This window comes from Schistocerca nitens, chromosome 4 (assembly GCF_023898315.1).
Source record: "Schistocerca nitens isolate TAMUIC-IGC-003100 chromosome 4, iqSchNite1.1, whole genome shotgun sequence".
Lineage (NCBI taxonomy): Eukaryota > Metazoa > Arthropoda > Insecta > Orthoptera > Acrididae > Schistocerca > Schistocerca nitens.
In genome coordinates this window covers 521,225,311-521,249,288 of record NC_064617.1, presented here as the reverse complement: position 1 = coordinate 521,249,288, position 23,978 = coordinate 521,225,311, and the positions used below count along the sequence as shown (strand labels likewise).

The window sequence follows — 23,978 nt, the reverse complement described above, 5'->3', positions numbered from 1 at the left end:
CCGTCCGCCACTACCTGCTCCGCTTCACGGACATCTGACTATCGTGCCGCGCCACGTATTGCAGTAGTCACTAACGGCACAGTTCATCGGTTACGTCTAACCGATGGGCCACCCATATCGCAACGTCCACGCCGCCTCAAGCCGGAATTTATGAAAATTGCAAAAGAACAATTGGACGATCTGTTACAAAAGGGAATAATTGAACCTTCTTCCGGTTGCTGGGCTAGTCCTATCCTGTTTGACCAAAAGAAAGATGGTACTTGGCGTATGGTCGGAGACTATAGGCGTTTAAATGCCCGCACCATCATTGATAAATATCCGGTCCCACACATCGCAGACTTCAATCATGCGCTCGCAGGTGCAAAGTACTTCTCTGTTTTGGACTGTAAGCACGCATTTCATCAGATTCCTATGGCTCCGGAGGACATTGAAAAGACTGCCATAACCACTCCCTTCGGCCTGTTCCAATACAAATTTATGCCGTTTGGGTTGAGAAATGCCCCCCAAACGTGGCAGCGTTTCATCAATCAAACTTTATCCCATCTAGACTTTTGTTTCATATACATGGACGACATATTGGTTTTTGCTTCTACTTTAGAACAGAGTGAGGAGCATGTTCAAATCGTGACGGATATTTTAGCAGCCACTGGTATTGAACTGAACAATAAAAAGACTCAATTGCACCTGTGATCCGTCACATTCCTAAGTTATGTTGTGTCATCGGACGGTCTGACACCACCACAGGACAAGATCAAGCCTGTTCTCGAGATGCTACGCCCTCAGACCTATAGGGAATTACGCAGGTTCATCGGAACAGTTAATTATTTCCGGAAACATTTGCCAGCCGCTTCTGCGGTGCAGGCTCCTCTCACAGATGCTCTCGCTGGCCCACAAACTTCTGGCACCCGCCAGGTACCATGGACACCAGACATGGACAAGGCATTTAATGAACTCAAACAGCTGTTGGCCTCCGCTGTCACTATTGCTCACCCACGGGCAGACGCCACAATGTTTATCACTACTGACGCTAGTGACAATGCTATCGGTGCAGTACTGAGTCAGACATACAATGATGTTACGACCCCCCTGCAGTTTTTCTCAAAAAAGCTAAACAACGCGCAGAAGAAATACTCAGCATTCGACAGAGAATTACTTGCAGTTTATGAGGCCATAAGACACTTCAGAACTGATGTTGAGGGACGAGATTTCTATGTGCTCACTGATCACAAGCCATTGGTTCCTGCCATAAAAAATCCTGCAGCTGATCCGCCCCCACGACGCTTTCGTCACATCGATTACATCTTGCAATTTACAAATGACATTCGCTACATCCGAGGAGTGGACAATGTGGTCGCTGATTTTCTCTTGCGTGTTGGTGCTGTCACAACCTTAATTGACTTAACGGACCTACCTCGGTTGCAATCGGCAGACCCCGATACCATACAGTTAATTTCAGACCACAGCTCCTCTCTCCAACCGGTACGCTCTACTTTCCCTGGCATATCTGACTTAGTGTGGTGTGATGAATCGACTGGTACGTTGCGGCCATTCATTCCTAAGCCCCTTCAACGCCAGGTCTTTGACAAACTACACACATTAGCACACTCCGGTGTCAAAGCCGCCACCCGTCTGGTAGCTGAACGGTTTGTCTGGAGAAACATGCGACGTGACTGTCAGTCTTGGGCAAGGGAATGCATGGTGTGTCAACAGAACAAAGTTTCCGGCACACTTCTCCACCCCTTGGCTGTTTTGCCCAACCTCCAGGCCGGTTTCACCATGTTCATGTCGACCTCGTAGGCCCTTTGCCCCCCTCCGAGGGTTTCCGTGACTTGTTTACAGCTATTGACAGGATGACTCGGTGGGCTGAGGCTGTGCCTATTCCGAACATTATTTCTGAGACAGTAAGTCGAGCATTCTTAGATTCGTGGATCTCTAGATTTGGCTCACCTGTTTACCTCACCACTGACCAGGGGCGACAATTCGAGTCTTCAGTTTTCTCTGACTTATGTAAAATGTGTGGTATTGTCAAAATTCATACTTCTGCATACCACCCCCAAAGCAATGGGCTTGTCGAGCGATGGCATCACACCCTGAAGTCTGCCCTGCGTTGCCATGACTCACTATGGACAGAGGCACTGCCCTTCGTACTTCTTGGCCTTCGTGCGACTTTCAAGGAAGACCTCAAGGGGTCCGTAGCCGAGTTTATATATGGCCAACCTCTGGTTTTGCCTGGAGAATTAGTCACTCCAACCCCACTTCCACAGCCCTCTGAACTCCCTTCACTTCTCGAGCGGGTGTGCTTGCACTGCAGCAAAATTCAGCTGCCACCTCCGGCTGCTCATACACCTCCGCGCGTGTACGTACCGTGCATGCTAGACTCTTGTGAGTACGTGTTTCTCAGAGACGACTCAGTCAAAGCCCCACTTCAGTCGCCCTACACAGGTCCTTACAAGGTCGTCAAACGCTCTGAGAATATCATGGATCTCCTCATAAAAGACTCTGTAACCACGGTCTCACTCAACCGAGTGAAACCAGCTTTCATTGAGCCTCAGGTGAACCTCCCTGATTCTGCCCCTGTTTCTCCCACTCCTGCTTCGAGCGGCCATCCATCTTCCCACACCATGCATTTGGGTATTGATTTTCCACAGCGTGTTTCTCTGCCGAGCACTGCTCCTTCTCCGCGTTCATCTAATTCGAGTGGCCAATCTTTTCGGGGCTTCACTCCTCACAGCCCTCGCAGTCGAACTGCCAACCACTTGGATTCTACATTGTGTTACCATCTTCGTGTGACAGCTCTTTGTCACGCCGTTCAATCCACCCTGGCTCCTCATTGCCTTCGGTCACGCTCCCTCGTCTGTCAGCTGATCGCCCGAGGTTGTCTCCTGCACAGTCTAGTGCATCTGCCACCCCCCTCTTAGCAGATGCTTCCCCCTGCCATGGCTTTCCCACACCTCCCTGCCTCCCTACCATTGCTCGTACAGGTTCACAACACATGTGCACCCTGATGACATACATAAATTATCTGTTGTCATAGATGGCGATACAGTGTGTTTGGTACTCGCGTGTGACAATATTGAGGGAGGAAGTGCAGAATCTCGTGTGGTGCGCCGCTTTCAATTGAGCAGAAGTGCTGCGTGTGGCAATTTGCATGCCTTTGTTAGGCCTTCTGGCAAGGTGATTCTCCGCCTGCCAGCTGACGAAGTGCTACACCTTCACTCCAGGATGGGACGTTGTCTTCAGCCGCCGGCGTCGCTTGCTGACTTCACCGTCGACGTACCGGGCTTCACCCCCTGGTCTCCTACCAGTCGACCGCTTCCGCCTGACGCAGAAGAACTGTGCATTACCTTCCTAACTTCTCACCCCCCCCCCCCCCCCCCATTCACAGGGACGTACTCCATACTGCGTGGGGGGGGGGGGGCTATGTGGTGTAGAGCGCCATAAAAATCGATATTTGCTCTGTGCGTAAGTGTGCTATCTTTGAGGAGAGGGCTTTGGAGAGCATGTTGGACGCTAACGGCAGTTAGCCTCCGGACTTGTATCTGTGTAGACGCTAAGTGTGAATAAATCTGTATATGAGAGAATTCTAGTTGTTTACCTACAACTATACTATATTCCCTCAAACCCTTTACTTTGCAGGTGATAAGTAGTAGTGTGGAACTTATCCAAGAGACTCATGGTACACAATATGGCAAAGAGGGAGGACTCAAACTGGCTTCCCTGATCAGTCATTATTGAAGAGGGGCACCGAAAGTATGTGACCCATGTGGCAACAGAGGCATGGGTGACAGCATCAGCTGTGATGTCCGCCAGTAATAAGGCTTTATCCCATTTTGTCATACAATCAACAGCTGAAAGTATACAGGATGGTCCATTGATTGTGACCGGGCCAAATATCTCATGAAATAAGTGTCAAACGAAAAAACTACAAAGAACGAAACTTGTCTAGCTTGAAGGGGGAAACCCACTAGATGGCACTGCCATAGGTCAAATGGATATCAACTGCATTTTTTAAAATAGAAACCCCCATTTTTATTACATATTCGTGTAGTATGTAAAGAAATATGAATGTTTTAGTTGGACCACTTTTTTCGCTTTGTGATAGATGGCAGGGGTTGCACATGGCATCCCATATTGCTATGTTGAAACTTGTGGTGTGCTGGAGATGCCAGGAGTAAGTCACTTACTCCATAGGGTCATAGAGGTGGTGCACGAGACAGATGAATGTGGCATTGTTGGTCATTATCTGGTGAATGTCCAAGCCATGGGATTGTCTCTCTGAAGTTGAGGTAACCGTGGAAACTAGAACAGTGAGACATACTGAATCATGGTAGTCAGCATGAGTTGGGGTTGAATCACAAGCTCAGGCATAGCAGACAGGCCCTTGTCCATGGTACCTTGACTGAGTGATATGGATATCAGATCGTAGGGAAGTGACATTTCACCTGAGGTCATCGTGGCTTGGACGAGGTGGTAGCTGCAGTTGGTACATGATGCAATAACCACTGATACAGTCTAGACCAGCATGGAAGGGGTGACTGTGATCATTGGGTAGTTGTACAACACATATGTGAAGGGCAGAATGGTTGGTCAAATGGAAGCTGTCGACATGATCTGTGCATAACTCTCCGTTTACTGATGTGGTTGAATAGCCACTGGGAACACAGTAGGAATGGCTGAGGAGCGTCAGAGAGTAATCCTGCTTCAAATGAAGTGGGCTACAGTCCTGTGTAAAAGAGAACACTCAGTTATAAGAAAGTCTTTGTGTATGCATTGCTCACGTCATGTATATTTTACACCACTGCAAACCGGTAGAGGTTAAGTTAGCTATTAGTGGTTCAAATGGCTCTGAGCACTATGGGACTCAACTGCTGAGGTCATTAGTCCCCTAGAACTTAGAACTAGTTAAACCTAACTAACCTAAGGACATCACAAACATCCATGCCCGAGGCAGGATTCGAACCTGCGACCGTAGCGGTCTTGCGGTTCCAGACTGCAGCGCCTTTAACCGCACGGCCACTTCGGCCGGCAGCTATTAGTGGTGTGGTCGAATGCAAGTGCATATTTTCACATTCACTCACACACACTGTTATTGCCAGAATCTGTGCTTCACAGTCAAATTTCAGTGGGTGACTAGACAACACATAATGAGAATTATCTAGTGCCAGATGCTCCACTGTTCAAATTACTGTACACACAAAGGACAACATGTATTTGATTACCAGAAGGCTCAAAATGGTTCAAATGGCTCTGCGCACTATGGAACTTAACTTCTGGGGTCATCAGTCCCCTAGAACTTAGAACTACTAAACCTAACTAACCTAAGGACATCACACACATACATGCCCGAGGCAGGATTCGAACCTGCAACTGTAGCGGTCGTACGGTTCCAGACTGTAGCGCCTAGAACCGCTTGGCCACCCCTGCCGGCTGAACTCTCAAAGACTTGGAGTCAACAAAGTGGGTTTTTCTCCTAATGTGATGATGATAAGCACAGAAAACCAATACAGTATTTCAATACGCATATTTTTTATATATTCATGCAGTATCAAGCTACATACCAAGTAAACAGTGGAACATAACTACTCGAGTTAAGATACTTAGTCTCACAAAGTGTAAAATTCATTTTCTTGGATTGATAATCACCACACGTTACTGAATTGAGTTTTTTGTAAGTGTACTTCAATCTGACCTTCTGTGTGTGATTACATGGGAATAATCCAATTCATCTGTTTGCAAGTACTCTGATACTATACTGCTATATTTTTATTAGAAGTGTTTTTTGATCCACTGTTGTCAAAAGCTTTGATAGATGAAGAAATATGCCTGTAGTGGATTGTTTTATATCTAATGGATCTTGCATCATATTAATGCAGTAATATGAAGTTGTTTTTGTAGATATGTTGTTTCTAAACCTGTTTTAATATATAATAAGTATACTTTATCGGTCAATGAAGCCCATAAGTTTTTTTATGCACAACTTTTTTCAAATATTTTAGAGGAGCAGGATAAAGTTGTGATAAGCCTATAGTTTTTTATGTCTTTAATATCAACTTTATTGGAAATAGGAATTACTTTTTAGATTTTCAGTGACTCCCGGAAGGTACCTTCCTGGAAAGGAAAGTCACAGAAGTGATTGGGGTTCAACATCAGTCTATGCGAAATTTTTGATTATTGTTACTGGAATTACATGAATGCCAAATGAACAAGAATTTTTTAACCCTCTGACTGGTTTTACATCTTTAGTGACTGTAATAATGGAGACTGAATGTGTGTATGCATGAGTTTATCATTTCATTCTTGTGTTTAGTGTAAATTACATTGTTTTCCCCTCTTCTCCTTTTTATGAAATTCAACATTGCTCTTACTTTGTTGTTGGATTTGTCAGTGTTCTCATCATAGGGCATCCTTTTATCTGAGTCTTATCACTGTTCTCAGAATACATGAATAATTTTAATAGCATTTAAGTGGTTTAAGGATGTCACTACTTTGTTTAAATTACTGTATCAATCTGCAAGACAAATGTCAGCTGTCAGTCAGCCTTAGGTCATTTAATGCTTTCAAGAGATCAGAGAGAGGAAATCACTGAAAAAAATTGAATGTAAATTCTTTTTGATGATGTCGTCAGTTCTGTGAGGGACTCTATTACAAATAATGAACTGTAATGTTGTCACTTGCTGCTGAGAAAAGTTCCTTACTATGTATCATGGACTGTGACCTCAAAATTGAACCAGTGAGACATACAAATGACTGCACTAGAGTGGAAATATGGGTGCAATATATGCTAGAAGTGGATTCTATAGAGAAAGTCTAAAAAGCTTAGGAGTCAAAATCACAAACGTATCCACAGTTGCCATGTGACAATTTCATGGTAATACTAATGGGTGAGGCCCAGATAAAAATGTTGCCATTACTAACGTGTGTGTTTACAAACTTATACTTCCAAAGAATGCACCGAGACCTAAATAACTTCTTGGTTAAGATGTTACTTTCCTTCTGCCTAGTGCAGATAGCCCAGCTGTGTACTAATAAGAAAGGAAATTTCTTTATGAAAAAGGTAGTGCCACACTGAAATTCTGTGTCAGTTCTATGCTAATTGCATGTCACACTCCGAGAAGTGGCCTCTGAATTTTCATACTACATATAATAAAATACATATAATTAAATGGAATGTTCATTGATAAGGCAAAACATTATGACCACTGCCCACCGTGATGTTGGATGCTGCTTGGTGGCATTGCAGGCACATGACGCGGTAACAAAAGTATGTAAGCAGAGCAGACACAGATGGGGGATCGCCCTACCAAAGATATGGGCTGCAAATGGGTAAATTCGTTGAGATAAGTGACTTTGACAAAGGGCAGATTATTATATGCAAAGCTTGTGAGTGAATATCTCAAAAATGGTTAACCTGGTTGAATTTTCATGTGCTGCTGTCATGGGTATCTATGAAATGGGTAGAAGGACAGTGAAACAACCATTAGGTACTAAATGGTAGGATGTCCATGACTCTTCACAGAACATGGGGTTTGGAGGCTTGTGTGCTCTGTTAAGTAGGACAGATCATGATCTGTGGAATCTCTGCTGAAAGAGTACTATGTTGGTGCATGCACATGTGTTTTGGAGCACACCGTTCATCATGCATTGGTTGAACATGGAGCTCTGTAGCAGATCACCCCTACTTGTTCACATGTTGACCCAATTACATAGTCAGTTACAATTGCAGTGGGCTTGGGACCATAGGGATTCAACCACTGATCAGCTCTTTGGGTGAATCACATGTTTGCTACACTCGGTCAATGGTTGTCTCCACAAACACCATCACTGAGGTGAACTGTGGCTCAAAATGTGAACCACACAACTGATGCAGGCTAGTGGGAGCACTATTATGCTATGGGAGACATTCTGCTGTGCTTGCATGGGACCTGTAATGGCAACTGAAGACATGCTGCCAGCTGCAAACCACCTGCATCCCTTCATGCTTGGTGTCCACCCTGACAGCGATGTCATGTTTCATCAGTGTAATTGCCCTTGTCTCAGAGCCAGAATAGTGCTACAGTGGTTTGAGGAGCATTATAGTGTACTCATGTTGATGTCTCAATGACCAAATTCACCTGATCTAAATCCTACAGAAATCATCTGGGTCACTAATGGGTGCTGTCACTGCATACACAAGTCAGTGGCCCATTATTTATACGAATTACTTGATCTGTGCATAGATATCTAATGACACATATCTCCATAAACCTACCAACAAACTGCCAGATCACTGATATACAGAATTAGAGATGTTTGATTCCAAAGACGCACAAACAAGCTATTAAGCAGGTGGTCATATGTTTCAGCTCATTCAATATATGGACCTATCTATGAATGTGACAGTAACTGGGTGTGGGTCAAGTACAGGGTGACACATATTGAACTATATGAAATAAAATCGTCATAACTTCTGAACGGTTTGCATTAGGATGTTTAAACTTCACAGATGGCCATGGGGCATGATGGGAATTAGTACGCGCATGTGCACACCCCTTGTTGTTGGCCATTTGCACGTGAAACTGTCACAGTACAGCATGCCTGAGTATATAGTGCTTGTGAAGGCCTACTATGAAGCAACAACAGCCCAACTGTGACTCAAAGGAAGTTTGTGACTGAGTTCAAGCTGAAGACAACTGGTCATAGTGTGCTAACAATCAAAAATTTGACTCACAAGTTTGAGATAATGGGTAGTGTTCATGAGGACAGTGGTGGCAATGTTGGTCTTCACCAAAAAGAGTGAAAATGCCTGAAAACATTGAGAAGATATATGCTCTGCTTCAATCCAGCACCAGGAAATTGATCAGACAAGCTGCACAACAGGAGGAAATCAACAAGGAGGTACTGCGACATTGTTGTTGAATATCTCCATCAATTCCCACACGAAATTCAAACCCATCAGCCATTAAGCACCAGGGCCATGGAACAGTGGTTGTGTTTCACCAACAATATTGTAAATAGAATTGGACTTTTGATGTGAATATGGTTTGGTTTAGCAATAAAGCCCACTTTTATTTGGATGGGTTTGTCAATATGCAAAATTGGTCCGTTTGGGGGACTGAGGATTCACGTTTCATGATCAAGATGTCTCTTCACCCTCAATAGGTGACTGTGTGGTGTGTCATATCTAGCTGCAGAATAATGCGTATGATATTCCTTCATGGTATGGTGACTACTGAATGTACAGGTGAAGGTTTTGGAAGATGATTTCATCCCCATTATCCAAAGTGACTTCGACAAGATGTGGTTCATGCAAGATGGAGATCGACCCCATCGAAGCAGGAGAGTGTTTGATGTCCTGGAGGAGCACCTTGGGGGCTGCATTCTGGTTCTGGGGTACTCACTGGGGTGCCACTAGCATGGGGTTCAATTGGCTGCTATATTATCGAGACCTGAACGGATGTGACTCCTTTTTGTGGTGCTATATTAAAGACAAGGTGTACAGCAATAACCCTAAAACCATTGCTGAGCTGAAAACAGCCATTCAGGAGCTCATCGGCAGCATCAATGATTGATTGGTTGATTGATTATTGATTGATTGATTATTTATTGTTGTAGAGACCTCAGAGATCCTCTGAGGCATTACAAAAGTCAATATTACATAGTATAAATGTTACACAAATAATTACAAAAACAAGAAAAATATTACACAATATAAATATTAAACAAATAATTATGGTACCTTCACACAAAAACAAACTAGAGAAACTTCTGGTACAAATTGATATTGCATGGTAAATTTAGCCAATTACAGACTTACTCATACATAGAAGCATATAAAAACTGATAAAAAAGTGTAGTCATACCATATTCTTTGCCTCCCTTAAAAATTCATCAGTTTCATAAATGCTGAGCTCAAGAAGAAATTCTTTTACTTTTTTTTTTGAATTGTTGAATTGGAAGATCCCTGATATGTTGGGGTTTGGCATTAAAAAAATTTGTGGACTTGTATAAGAAGCACTTTTGTGTTTTTTTATAGTTACATCGGAAAGAAACTAGGTCCTGGTTGTTTCTTGTGTTATAATTATGTCGCATGTCATACTGTTGATAACTCGGATAGTTTTCCTTAATATGCATTACACACTGTAGTGTAAATATAGACGGCAGGGTCATAATCTGTAATTTTTTAAATCTTGGCCTACAGTGAGCTCTGGGTGCCAAGCTACATATCAGTCTTATTGCCTTCTTTTGTAGTTTGAAGACATTAGCTGCCTTGCTTTGATGTCCCCACAGTATTGTACCATAGAAAATGTGACTGTATTAAAGCAAGCAAAATAAACCATTTTAAGTACTGGCATGTTTACACAAAGACGCAGCTTCCTTAGAGCAAATATTCCTTTGCTAATGCTGCTTCCCACTTTTTCTATATGGCTACCCCAGGATAATTTTGAATCAATTGAGATTCCCTGTGCTGTTTCTGCAGTTATACAGACTGCAAGATCATCTGCAAATAAGTAAGTCCTAGTTGATGGCTCAACTATGTTACATGGTAAGTCATTCATATAAATAATAAATAGAATTGGGCCAAGTACAGAACCTTGTGGGGACGCCCATGCCCACAGGTAAGTAATCTGATTCTGCACCATTAAAAACCACCTTCTGCACTCTATTACTTAGATAAGATTTTATCAATTCCAGAGCACTTCCTGTAAAGCCATAGAATTGCAGTTTGTTCAATAAGATTTCATGAGACACAGTGTCGAAAGCTTTTGATAAATCAAAGAGTTTATTCTGAACCACTAGCTTGCTTTCTAGTTGCTTCACACACTGTGTTAAAAGTGATAAGGCAGATTTAACAGTTCCTAACCCTGATCTGAAGCCAAATTGACAATCAGTGAAGATTTTGTTTTCTTCAAAGTATTTTACTATTTGATTATTTAATATAGCTTCTATCACTTTAGACAAGATTGGCACAATTGAAACAGGCCTAAAATTATCACAACCTGAGAGGCTGCCTCTTTTGTGTACTGGAGTGACTTTAACAAACTTTAGTGCCTTTGGGAACTGAGCCTCCAAAATACATATATTTACTACATGTGTTATCAATTCTGGCAGTTGAACTGAATCACACTTTAACATGGCTGAACTTAAACCATAAACGTCATTACTAAAACTGATCTTCATTTTCCTCAGTATATTAGTAACATCCTGTACCTTGACCAGTTTAAAGCTAAATGTACTTTCAGGCTTTGTGGTGTTTCTCAGGTAGTATTTATGGTCAGTGGCTATATTGGAAGGGCCAATCACCTGTATTATTTCTTGCACCTTCTCAGTGAAGAATGTATTTAACTGTGCAGCATTCAGATTACTGCTTTCAGCCTGTTCTGACACTTCAGCAGGTCATGCAGAATTTTGCTATTTGTCTGTGCAAGATCATTGCCAAGGATGGCAGGCATATTGAACATTTCATAACCTAAATCTGAATATCTGTAGTGACGTTTACATGCTGAATTAAGTCTACACCGCTGTAGTTTGCAACTAATATACATTTTCATATAGTTCAATAATTGTCACCCTGAATGTAGCTGATTTTGAAAATATAATGAGCTCATTAGTGCACGAATCCTCTTGATGCACACCTCATGAAATCCTGTTGGGGGAAAAGTCTAAAAGGTTGGTGGGCCAGGGGGGGGGGGGGGGGAATTTTGAGTTCTCACTTAGTACACAATGTGACTTGGGTTTTAAGAATATGGGTGAGTAACTCAGTAGAACCTGGAGTTAGACAACACAATGAAAAGCTTAAACTTCAACAGTCATGAAGGTGTTCAGAGCAGCAAAAGCTTTACTCAGCTGCATGAAGCTGCTAAGGTAGGCTATCAGCCTGTCGCCACAGGCAGCACATCACCTGGCAGCATGTGACACTTGGTGAAGTGATGGGACTCAAAATACAAGTGACAGCCTGGGATAACATCTGCACAGAAGGATTCCTCTAGATGGTCCATGAATAGGTTAGCATAGGATGGTCCATATCAAACCTACTAACCACCAGCAATACCTCCACTTTGACAGCTGCCACCCATTCCATACCAAGAAGTCCCTTCCATACAGCCTAGCCATCCATGGTCATCACATCTGCAGTGATGAGCAGTCCCTCTCTAAATATACTGACGGTCTCACTGAAGCCTTCACTGACCGTAATTATCCTCACATCCTTGTACAAAAACAAATCTCTCATGCCTTATCTTTCCAGTCTCCCACCACCTCCCAAAGTCCTACAGTCTGGCCACCCTCGTAAGTCAGTACCATCCGGGACTGGAGCAACTGAATTACATTATCCGCCAGGGTTTTGATTACTCTCGTCATGTCCTGCAATGAGAAATGTCGTACCCACTAACCTTCCCACCCCTCCTACCATGGTATTCTGCCATCCACTGAACCTACACAATATACTCGTCCATCCTTACACAACCCCTGCTCCCAATCCTTTACCTCATGGCTCATACCACTGTAATAGATCTAGATGCAAGACCTGACCCGTACATCCTCCTACCACCAGCCGGCCGCGGTGGTCTAGCGGTTCTGGCGCTGCAGTCCGGAGCCGCGGGACTGCTACGGTCGCGGGTTCGAATCCCGCCTCGGGCATGGGTGTGTGTAATGTCCTTAGGTTAGTTGGGTTTAAGTAGTTCTAAGTTCTAGGGGACTTATGACCTAAGATGTTGAGTCCCATAGTGCTCAGAGCCAACCATTTGAACCTACCACCACCTTCTCCAGTCCAGTCTCTAACACCACCTATCCCATCGAAGGCAGGGCTACCTGTGAAACCAGTCATGTGATTTACAAGCTAAGCTGCAACCGCTGTGCTGCATTCTATGTACACATGACAACCAACAAGCTGTCTGTCCACATGAATGGCTACCTACAAACTGTGGCCAAAAAACAAGTGGACCACCCTGTTGCTGAATGTGTTGCCAAACATGATATCCCTCATTTCAATGACTGCTTCACAGCCTGTGCCATATGGATCCTTCCCACCAACACCAGCTTTTCTGAATTGCGCAGGTGGGAACTTTCCGTGCAATACATCCTACGTTCCTGTAACCCTCCTGGCCTCAACCTTCGTTAGTCACTGTCCTCACCCATCCAGCCCCCTCCCTATTCCAATTCCAGCACTATATAGCCATCATTTCACCATCACACCCAGTCTTTTAATTTCTTCTTTTTATTTCTCTCCTTTCCGCTATTTACCCCCGCCTCCTCCGTACCTTCTCTCCTGCCCTCCGTCTAAACTGCAACACTTCACTGACCACCACTCCCACCATACTATCCCTCCCCCTCCCCTCCCTGCCCCAGCCTCCTCCTAACCCCACCCAGTTGCCACTCCCATCATGCAATGGTGCTGCTGTTTGCAGTGTGGTTTCAGCTCTCTGAGACTGCAGACTTGTGTGCAAGTTGCGTTTGTGTGTGTGTGTGTGTGTGTGTGTGTGTGTGTGTGTGTGTGTATGTGTGTCTATTGCTGACAAAGGCCTTAATGGCCGAAAGCTATAATTGTGTGAATCCTTTTGTTGTGCCTATCACGACTCAGCATCTCCGCTATATGGTGAGTAGCAACTTTCCTTCTCTGGTATTGTTTCATTTTATTGGATACGCCAAGGAGATAATATGTAATCTTTCTTACCTGTTATTCCTGCCAGTTGTTTATTTCCACTCTGGTAGTCCGAATCTATGGATTTTGCTAATAATTATAACACTGGTGATAATTTGCACACCCAGGCAACAGTGATTCGCATTTGGTCATTCAGGTTTATTTGGCTCAGCTCGTATAGCCCCATCTCCCTTTGTCTACGGGGAAGTTTTTATTTTTAGATGCAATAGGGATCCCCCTGGTAGAGACATCATGTACACTACACCTGCATTCAAAAATCTTCTTATGATTCATTCATTAATCAACTTAGAATGTGTTAAAAATATTCAAAAACCAAATGGGATGCATTTAAATCATATAACTAATTGATAGACCAGTGTCTGCTGGATACTAGGCACTTTGAGAAACAAGGTGTATGAATTTGGTGTCCCTGAAATTGCCACCCGGGACAGATATCCTGGTTTGCCCACCCCTACAACCAGGCTTGCTACTGTCATATGATGGGAAAGAACAAGCTGATGCAGCAATGCATTTGAAGAAGAAAGCATCCGCTTAAATGTAACACTGGAAACGCTATTGTATAGAAAATTTATGTTAATGTGATCAGCTATAATTATATGCTCATATGTCAGTTTGAGATTTGAAAGGGTAGTTTTGAAGCAAACAAACCCTTCTACTTTACAAAGTTTGTAGAGTACACATATTAGGCACTTTCTTTTAAGGGATTTGATCTCTATTCTACTTGTTTATCTTCATTACAGTTGAAAGTGTGCAGCGCAACAGGTGATAAATCAGAGTGTATGTACACCCCTACTCTGACCCCCCACCCCCCCACCCCTCTCTGCTTCATCTGTCATGTGTTAGGAAGATGTAACCATCTATATTTACTGAACTTGTGGGAATACCTGGTGTGAGCGAGGTCTCTAAAAGAAGTATTACGTGGATGTTTATGTCCCAAAATATATGACAGAACTTATTAAGATGAACTGGCAGAGATTACATGCACAACATGGAGCTTAGCACATTCAAGTGCAGAATGCGTGATGATGCTGGTGATGGATAACTGCATCTCTGAGGCAGTGCTGGTGAGGGAACAAAGAATAAGGAAACATGCTAAGGTGGGAAAGTGCAGGTTCCAGGAAGTGACAGTGGCAGGTATATTCAAGGTGGAGGAAGTCCTGTGGCAAAGGGCAGTGGGGTTTACAGTAGTTATTAAACAGCCAAGTGATGACAGGAAAAGAAACTCACTAAACGGAGTTATCATAATCTGTCTGGAACAGTACTGAAAGCAAAATAAATGGAATAAAGCAGAGTATTCTATCAATGGCACTAATAATGAGTAACAAAAACAATATGATAATAAACTGCTAAATAAAAATGGAAGTATGACTAATATGGTACAATAATTGACAAAGTAAATAAGAAACAAAAACAGGAATTAATAATGAAGTAAATCAAAACAGTTAACATATTAGTTGAGTTAAGGCTAACTGCAATTTTCAGTAACAATATAAACACAAAACTAGTGGCAGCAAGTGTTTACATGTTCTCAGCTCATAAAGCATAGGTCTTTGAGTTCATGTACATTGCAAAATGATCTTTTTCCATTTTGTATCTTCACCATTATCCTGCCATCATTTGTCAATATGTTTTATAGGCCAAATCTTGAAATTGTGTTGTTCTAAATGTTTCATCTATCAGAGGTGAGGACTCTGATTTAATGAGTTCCTTCTTCACTCTGAATGTTTCAGACCTTTTCCTGTTCAACATGAACTTCACTATCATTGACCAACACTTTATAGATCCTGGTGTGCTACATCCCACTCTATGACTTCTGTCAATGTCATTCAGTGTCACCTGCAGGCCTATCTTCTCACAGACAAGATTAATCATTAATTTGTCTGTATCCCCTCTACTATTCTCTGGAAACCCAAACAGTCTGAGGTTATTGCGTCTCTGACACTGTTTGAGCTTGTCAGACTCCTCAACCAGTTTCTGTTTGAGTAGCCATGTCCTATCCTCAGTTTTTTAAATGATTTGTTCAGAGCACATATCCCACTTGCATTTTTCTCCAGAGTTTTCTGAATTTCGTGTGTCACTCTGCATGATAGAATCAGTGATGTGGAAAGTGTGTAGAGTACCTACTATATTAAATTTGTATATATTGTTATTTGTAATCAATAGTGCTATATAGTGTAATCTAAATGGTTGCTCCTTAGGAAATAATTGATCCTATGTGTTTTTCATTTTTTATGACCTGTGTTATAACTACATATGCTACACACAATGTAATAATTTAGAATAAAATAACATTTAATTTAACCACACCAAATCTGACCACTGTTGAATGTGGTGTTCGCTTGTGAGATGGATTATTATAAAGGCAACTTTCATATTTCTCATTTCAAAAAGGGGAAACTAATTCAAACAGCTGCTTGTTATGGAGTAAATGTTTGAAACTTGAAATAACTGCATGAATGAGACTAAATCTTAAACAATGGAAACACCAGGTTGGAACATCAACACTATTAGGGAAAAATCACACAATGGAAAATCCGGGATGGAATGTAACTGCATCAATACAGACAAGTTTCCTTATCCCTACCCAGAACCCAGTACCACGTACTATTCCTGTGTTGTTGCTTGGATCATGGAATCCCCCAAAATGGCCTTACCTCAACTGCCACCCCTCCTTCCACAATGACCTCCATCTGTTCAGATTCTGCCAATACTTAGCCCTCACCAACACAGTCCTGCAAAACCATATCAACCAAGCCCAAACCTCCTTGCAGTACCTTCTCTCCCTCTGCAAAATTCTCCTGCTATGCAATCCTAATTCATGGAACCCCTAACACACATTGAAACTCTTGCCCTCTATGAACTAAAGCAACATGCACAACACCATCTCAAAAAGCTCTCCACCCTGTTCACTTCCTACTCCACCTTGGAGTACCACTGTCCACCACCTCTGTACAACCTCCAAATCTCCTCCCCGTCCCCTCATAGCTGACAAACCCTTTCTCACTGACCTACTGAATTTACTCCACCCTCAAAAACTCCCACCACCACACAAAATCCAGAACCTAAACAGACCCTAAACACTGTCATGAACCTTTCCTGCAGAAGACTTAGCCCCACAGAAACATTAGTCTTTTCCAAAGGCTTTACCTTTTGCTCCAATCCCAAATTCAACCATGACTTGTTAAAGACCTTCTCTCCTTCTCCTGGTCGCTACAGTGGAAAGACTTTTTCAGCTCCAACCCACCAACCAGACTCAACTAAAGATCAGTGTTGAACCCTGCCTAACTGAGCTCATTCATGAATCCACCACCACTGCCACCAAATCGCCCCCCATTAACTTTCCAGAATTTCTTAACCTCGAACCTTGTCTCACCATCATTTCCCAAATCCCTGAACATGCAAACTAACGTTACATCCACAAAAAGATTCACAGTCCACCATCTAAAAACTGATCATGCCTTATAATCCTACCTGCAGACATATGCTCCACCACTGTTGTTTTGAACCACAAGGATTACCTGGCAGAAGGACTCCACCAGCTGTCGGGTACATCCACCCACAAACCTTGTCACAGTGGCCCCATTCCAGAAATCCAGCAGGATCTCGAGTCACTCCCAGATCCTAGGCCCACCCCAGAAGCTCTACCCGGAGTCCACCTCTCTGCTCACTCCTACCACTCTCCGCACTCCTACCTTCTACATGCTTCCTAAAGTCTGTAAACCCAACCATCCAGGACGCTCCCCTTTGTGGCTGGTTACTGTGCCCCCACTGAGAGAATCTGCTCTAGTAGATCAACACCTTCAACCTATTACCCAGAACCTACTCTCCTATATATAAGATACCAACCATTTCCTCCACCGACTCTCCACAGTTCCTGTACCTTTACTAAACAGTGCCCTGCTCATCACTGTTGATGCCACCTGCCTTTAATCAACATCCCTAATGCCCATGGCCTTATCGCTATTGAACACTACCTTTCCCAATGCCCGACAGATTCCAAACTGACAAGCTCCTTCCTAATAGCCATGATTAACTATATCCTCACCCACAATTACTTCTACTTTGAAGGCATTATCTATAAACAAATTCCAGGTATGGCTATGGGGACCCACATGGCACCATCCTATGCCAACCTATTCATGGGCCATCTAGAGGAATCCTTCCTATACACCAAGAATCCTAAACCCCTCACCTGGTTCAGATTCATTGATGACATCTTTGAAATCTGGGTTGAGGGTGAGGACACCCTATCCACATTCCTCCAGAACCTCAACAACTTTTCCCCCATTTGCTTCACCTGGTCCTACTCAACCCAACAAGCCACCTTCCTAGATGTTTACCTCCACCTGAAAAATGGCTATCAGTACCTCCGTCTATATCAAACCTAGGAAACACCAGAAATACCTTGACTTCAACAACTGCCACATATTCCATACCAAGAAGTCCCCTCCATACAGCCTAGCCACGCATGATCACCGCATTTGCAGTGACAAGCAGTCCCTCTCGAAATATACTGAGGGTCTCACTGGAACCTTCACCAGACCTTAATTATCCTCCCAAGCTTGTACAAAAACAAACCTCCTGTGACTTATCTTTTCAGTCTCCCAGCACCTCCCAAATTGCCACCATCCAGTCTCAGACCATTCACCTTGTAACTCAGTACCACCCAGGACTGGAGCAACTGAATTACATTTTCTGCCAGGGTTTCAACTACCTCTCGTTGTGTCCTGAAATGAGAAATGTCCTATCCAGTATCCTTCCCACCCCTCCCACAATTGTATTTCGCTGTCCAGCAAACCTACACAATGTACTCATCCATCTCTACACAACCCCTGCTCCCAACCCCTTACCCCATGGCTCATACCCCTGAAATAGACCTAGATGCAAGACCTGTCACATATATCCTCCCACCACCACCTACTCCAGTCCGGTCACAAACATCACCTATCCTATCAAAGGCAGGGCTACCTGTGAAGCTAGTCATGTGATCTACAAGCTAAGCTGCAACCACTGTGCTGCATTCTATGTGGGCATGACAACCAGCATGCTGTACGTCCACATGAATGGGCACCAACGAACTGTGGCCAAGAAACAAGTGGACCACCCAGTTGCTGAGCACACTGCTAAATGTGACATCATTCATTTCAATGACTGTTTCACAACCTGTGTCATATGGATCCTTCTCACCAACACCAGCTTTTCCTAAATGCACAGGTGGGACCTTTCCCTGCAAATATATTCTACATTCCCGTAACCCTCCTTGCCTTGACCTTTGTCAGTCATTGACCTCACCTATCTAGCCTCCCTGTTCCCATTCCAGCACTATACAGCCCTCATCCCACCATCACACTCAGCCTTTTTATTTCTCTCCTTTCCCATTACCCCTCCCCTCCCCCCGCCAAATCTCTCTCCTGCCCTCCGCCTAACCTCCCAATGGCACATAGCTGCCCTACCCTCTCTCCACCTCGCCTCTAGGCACTCCCCAGCAGCACTGCACGGTCTGCCACACCTATCCTACTATCTCTCCCCCTCCGTGCCCCAGCCTCCTTCTTACCACTGCCCACTTGCCACTCCCATCGTGCACTCGTGCTGCTGCTTGCAGCATGACTACAGTTGTCTGAGACTGCAATTATGTGTGTGTGAGTTGTGTTTACGTGTGTGTGTGTGTGTGTGTGTGTGTGTGTGTGTGTGTGTGTGTGTGTGTGTCTGTCATCTATTTATGATGTAGGCCTTGTTGGCTGAAAGCTTTATTTGTGACAGGCTTTTTGTTGTGCCTATCTGCAAGTCAGTATATTTGCTATATATTAGGGTAAAGATAGATTAAACAATGGAAAATAGAGGATGGAATAATGACAGTATTATGAAAAGAATGGATTGCTATTCACTTTGTAACGGAGATGCTGAGTCGCAGGGGACAGGTACACCAAAAAGACTACTAAACACGTGAGCTTTAGGCCAGAAGGCCTCCAAAATAAACATACGCACACAAATTCATGCAAATGGAGCTCACACAAACATGATCAATGTGTCTGGCTGCAGCAGTGTGTGTGTGTGTTTTGTCTGCTTTGGAGAATGCCTTCTGTCCCAAAGCTTATGTGTTTAATAACATTTTTGTTGTGCCTGCCTTTGACTCAGCATCCCTGTTATATGATGAGTAGCAATCTATCATTATCACAATATTTTTGAAAAAGGTAGATTACTACTCACCATAAAATGACCATTGAATTGCAGAAAGGCACAACAAAAACATTGTTACGCATTATAGCTTTTAGCCAAAGCCTTCTTCAGCAAGGAAAACACACACACACCTTCACATAAGTAAGCACACTTCACTCACACATGGCCACTACCACCACCAGCTCCAACTGGAACTCAACTGTCACATGATCAGCAGTCTGAAGTGGGCTGGGGAATGGGGATGGATAGCAGAATATGGGTGGGGGAGAGTAGAACACTGTCTGGTGGGTCATGCAGGGACTAGAGACTGCCAGGCATAGCTTTGGGAGGTGGGCTGTAGAGAAAAAAAGGGGGAGTGTAAAAGGAGAGAAGCAGGGAAGGAAAAGGACAAGTGGATACATTGCCAGAGTGAGGCACTTGAAGAGGGTTGGGGAATGTGAAGAGGAAGGAGGGGCAAACGGGGGCAAACTGTTATTGGATGGTGTGGGAAAGTGGGTTACCATAGGTTGAGGCTGGAATAATTTTGAGAGCGGAGATAACTACAATTTGCACAGTTCAGAAAAGCTGGTGGTGGAGGGTAGGAGTCAGATGGTCTGGGTTGTGAAAAAGTCATTGAAATAAACCACATTATGTTCAGCTGCGTGTTGTGCAACAGGCTGGCCTACTTCGCTCTTGGTCACGGTTCAGTGGTGGCATTCATCTTGGTGGACAGTTGGCTGGTAGCCATACCAACATAAAAGGCTCTGCAATGGTTGCAGCAGAACTGATATACAACAGGGCTGCTTTCACAGGTGGCCTGACCTTTGATGGAATACAAAAAGCCTCTGACAGGACTGGAATAGGAATTGCTGGGTGGGCAGATAGGGCAGGTCTTGTACCTGGGATCCTTGTGCAAGGGGGTGGGATTGGGTGTGACACAGGAATGGAATAGGGTGTTGCAGAGGTTGGGTGGATAATGGGACACCACTTTAGGAGGGGTGGAAAGGATCTCGAGTATGATATCCCTCATTTCAGGGCATGATGATAGATAATCAAAGTCCTAATGATTAGTGTGGTTCAGTTGTTCCAGTCTGGGTTGGTATTGGGTGACAAAGGGGGCACTCTTTTGTAGCTGGCTCTTGAGGATGGTGAGAGAGTTTGGGGTGTGTAGGGAAATGGCCCTGGAAATCTGTTTGCATACAAGGTCTGTTGGATAGTGACTTTCTGTGAAGGCCTTGGTGAGACCTTCAGCATGCTGGGAAACAGAGTTCTTGTTACTGTACATATGCCATCCCCAAATGGCATGGCTGTGTGGGAGGAATTTTTTGGTATTGAAGGGATGGAAGCTGTCAAAATACAGATATTGTGGGTGGTTGGTGTGGACAGAGGTGTGGATGGAGACATCAGAGAGGAGGAAGCCAACATCTTGGAAGGAGGGCAGGAAAACCATGTGAAGCGGATGGGAGAGAAGGTGTTGAGGTTGTGAAAGAATGAGGATAGGGTGTCTTGGCCGTGAGTCCAGATCAAGATGATACCATCAATGAAACTTAACCAGACCAGCCATTTGGGGTTTTAGGAGGCAGGTTTTCCCTAGATGGCCCATAAACAGATTAGCATAGGAGGGTCCCATGCGGTTGCCCATGGCAATGCCAAGGATTTGTTTGTATATCTTCTCTTCTGAGGAGAAGAAGTTGTGTGCTAGGATAAAGTTATATAGGTGGGTTTAGAGACTGAAGGACATTGGGAAAGGTAGTGTTCAGTTGTGGCAAGACCATGAACATGAGGGATGTTGCTGTTCAGGGAAGTGGCATTGACAGTGACCAGTAGGGAACCAGGAGGAAAAGGGGTGGAAATGGTGGAGAATCAAAGAAGAAAATGGCTGGTATCTCTGATGTGGGAAGATAGATTATAGACAATCTGTTGGAGGTGTTGGTCAATGAGTGCCAAAATCGTTTCAATGCAGGAACAATAACCAGCTATAAAGTTGGTTGAGTTTGCCTGAATTTTGGGGAGTATGTATAAGTTGGGTGGGCAGGTGTCATAGAGCTGTAGAGGGAAATGGATTCAGGGAAGAGGTTCAGGGAAGAGTCTCAGACTTTAATAAGGGACTGAAGATTTTGTTGGACTCTAGGATAGAATCACTAAGGCAGAGTTTATAGGTGGACGAGTCAGACAACTGGCAGAGGCCTGCTGCCAAGTAGTCTCTGTGACTCACCATACGGTGGTGGAGCCTTTGTCTGCAGGGAGAATAATTAGGCCAGGATCTGTTTCTGAACTGTGTATGGCTGTCATTTACTCTCCCGAAAGGTTGGTGTTCGTAGTAAGGGACCTGGGGTGCTTATTTGAGTGAATGTTTGTGTGCTTTATTTACTGGAGAAGGCTCTTGCCGAAAGCTGTAGTGTTTAACAGTATTTTTGTTGTGCTTGTTTGCAATTCAATCTTTATGGTGAGTAGCAGTCTCTGCTTTTCTTTATATTGATGAGGCTAGAACTTGATAGGAGCATACCAGTTGTCTTACCCAACCTAAAAAATGATGTTTTTAGACATTGTGTTCTCATTTAATCTATCATCAGTTATGTCTAAATTTAGTTTGTTGGAGACAAGTTGTTTACACACTACAATTTCTTAGGTAAATAAAAGTTATGAGCTGATTTTAAGCTTCCCCCCTCCCGCCTTCTTGTTAAAATTATCAGTGCCCTCCTAATCAGTTAGCAAACTTAATACTAAAAAAAGAAGAGTAAAATTAGAAGTTGACTCTACATATGTTACACGTCCACAGTAAGAAAGACACCATGAGACATAAAGCAACAGAAAAAATATGGATGACTCTTAGGCAGTGACAACAATAAGACTGTATGTGTGCGCAAAACTGAACTGTGAAGGGAACAGGTAATATTAAATATGAAGAAACTACACAATGTGACACAGTATAAGTGACAGAAAAAAAAATTTACAGTGCTTCTGTGTACATTATTAGTTAATTAATTCTGTAGATCTCAGAGTGAAGGAGAACCTTCAGGGATATTGAATATATCAAGAAATATTTTCCCAAAATTCAACTCTTTTAGAATTGCATTAGTAATGACTGATAAACTGCTGTAGGTGTTGTGTTCACTCAGGTTATACTTGACACAGGGAAATATCTAGAATGCTGCTACTTCTGCTTCTTCCTCAGTTACATTCTATGGACATTTTTCACCTCATATTGCTAGCTAAATATCTACATGAGTACATTTACATTTCTAATAGAACAGCATTTATCTATGAGTTAATGAAACAAAGACATGTAAACAATTATAACTGCTACTTGTCTTGCATTTAATAGAAATCTCCAATCCATTGCAGAAAGCACAGATAATCATGTACTAATGTCAATTTCTTTTGAATATGTATGATATATCCAATTTCTTGACGGATGTCAGAGACTTGCTGAAGTTCTTTGTGTCATGTTCACATTTTTTAAGTATACTTTATTTAGTATACCTGTATTTCCACACTAGATGGGTCATTAAAGAAACAGGAAGTTAAACTGTACAAACCACCATCTTAATCTTTAAGTGATTTGGAGTTTTATGCAAAGTAAGTGATTAAACCTGTTTTAGTTAGAGGTGTTAACAGGGACACAGTGTAGTTATTGCATTAACAAGATACTCTTTTCATTACATGTGTGAAACTACTGAGTTACAGGGGAACGAGAGAGTGTAAATGACTTTCAGATAAGCTAATACTTGATAGTAATTACCAAAGAAACAACTGTCCAAAACAGGCACTGCATATTGGAAAACAAGCTGGTCCTATTTCACACTACAGCTGCACACAAAACATCTGATATACTACTGAGTGAATAAATAGCCCCTCTCATACTTTTTTGCATATTGAGAACACACTCTCTCTGTCATACAAACACACACACACACACACACACACACACACACACACACACACACATACAGATAAGAAGTGTTTAATCAAGAAATCCAGTTACATAATGTGATGAATATATGATGAACATAAATATTTCATGCTGCCCTAGAATAAGGAAATATACAGCTGTGAATGCAAAATAAGATTGCACCACAAGGCATTATCTATAAGCAATACTATCAGCAAACTGTTTCCACTATTTGAGGACAGCAAGAATTGTCAGTGTAGGCAAACAATGAAAATATATAATTCTTCTTGATCA

At 43.0% G+C, this 23,978-nt stretch overlaps 1 protein-coding gene across 1 annotated transcript in view; it reads right to left on the bottom strand.

Annotated features, from left to right (window-relative positions):
* Positions 1-23,647, bottom strand: part of LOC126252428 (uncharacterized) — a 42,533-nt gene extending 18,886 nt beyond the window's left edge. The window contains exon 1 of the mRNA XM_049953319.1: positions 23,535-23,647. Coding sequence (XP_049809276.1) covers positions 23,535-23,567 — 33 coding nt within the window. The 5' untranslated portion in view covers positions 23,568-23,647. The remainder of the gene's footprint in view (positions 1-23,534) is intronic.
* Between the last annotated feature and the right edge of the window lie 331 nt (positions 23,648-23,978).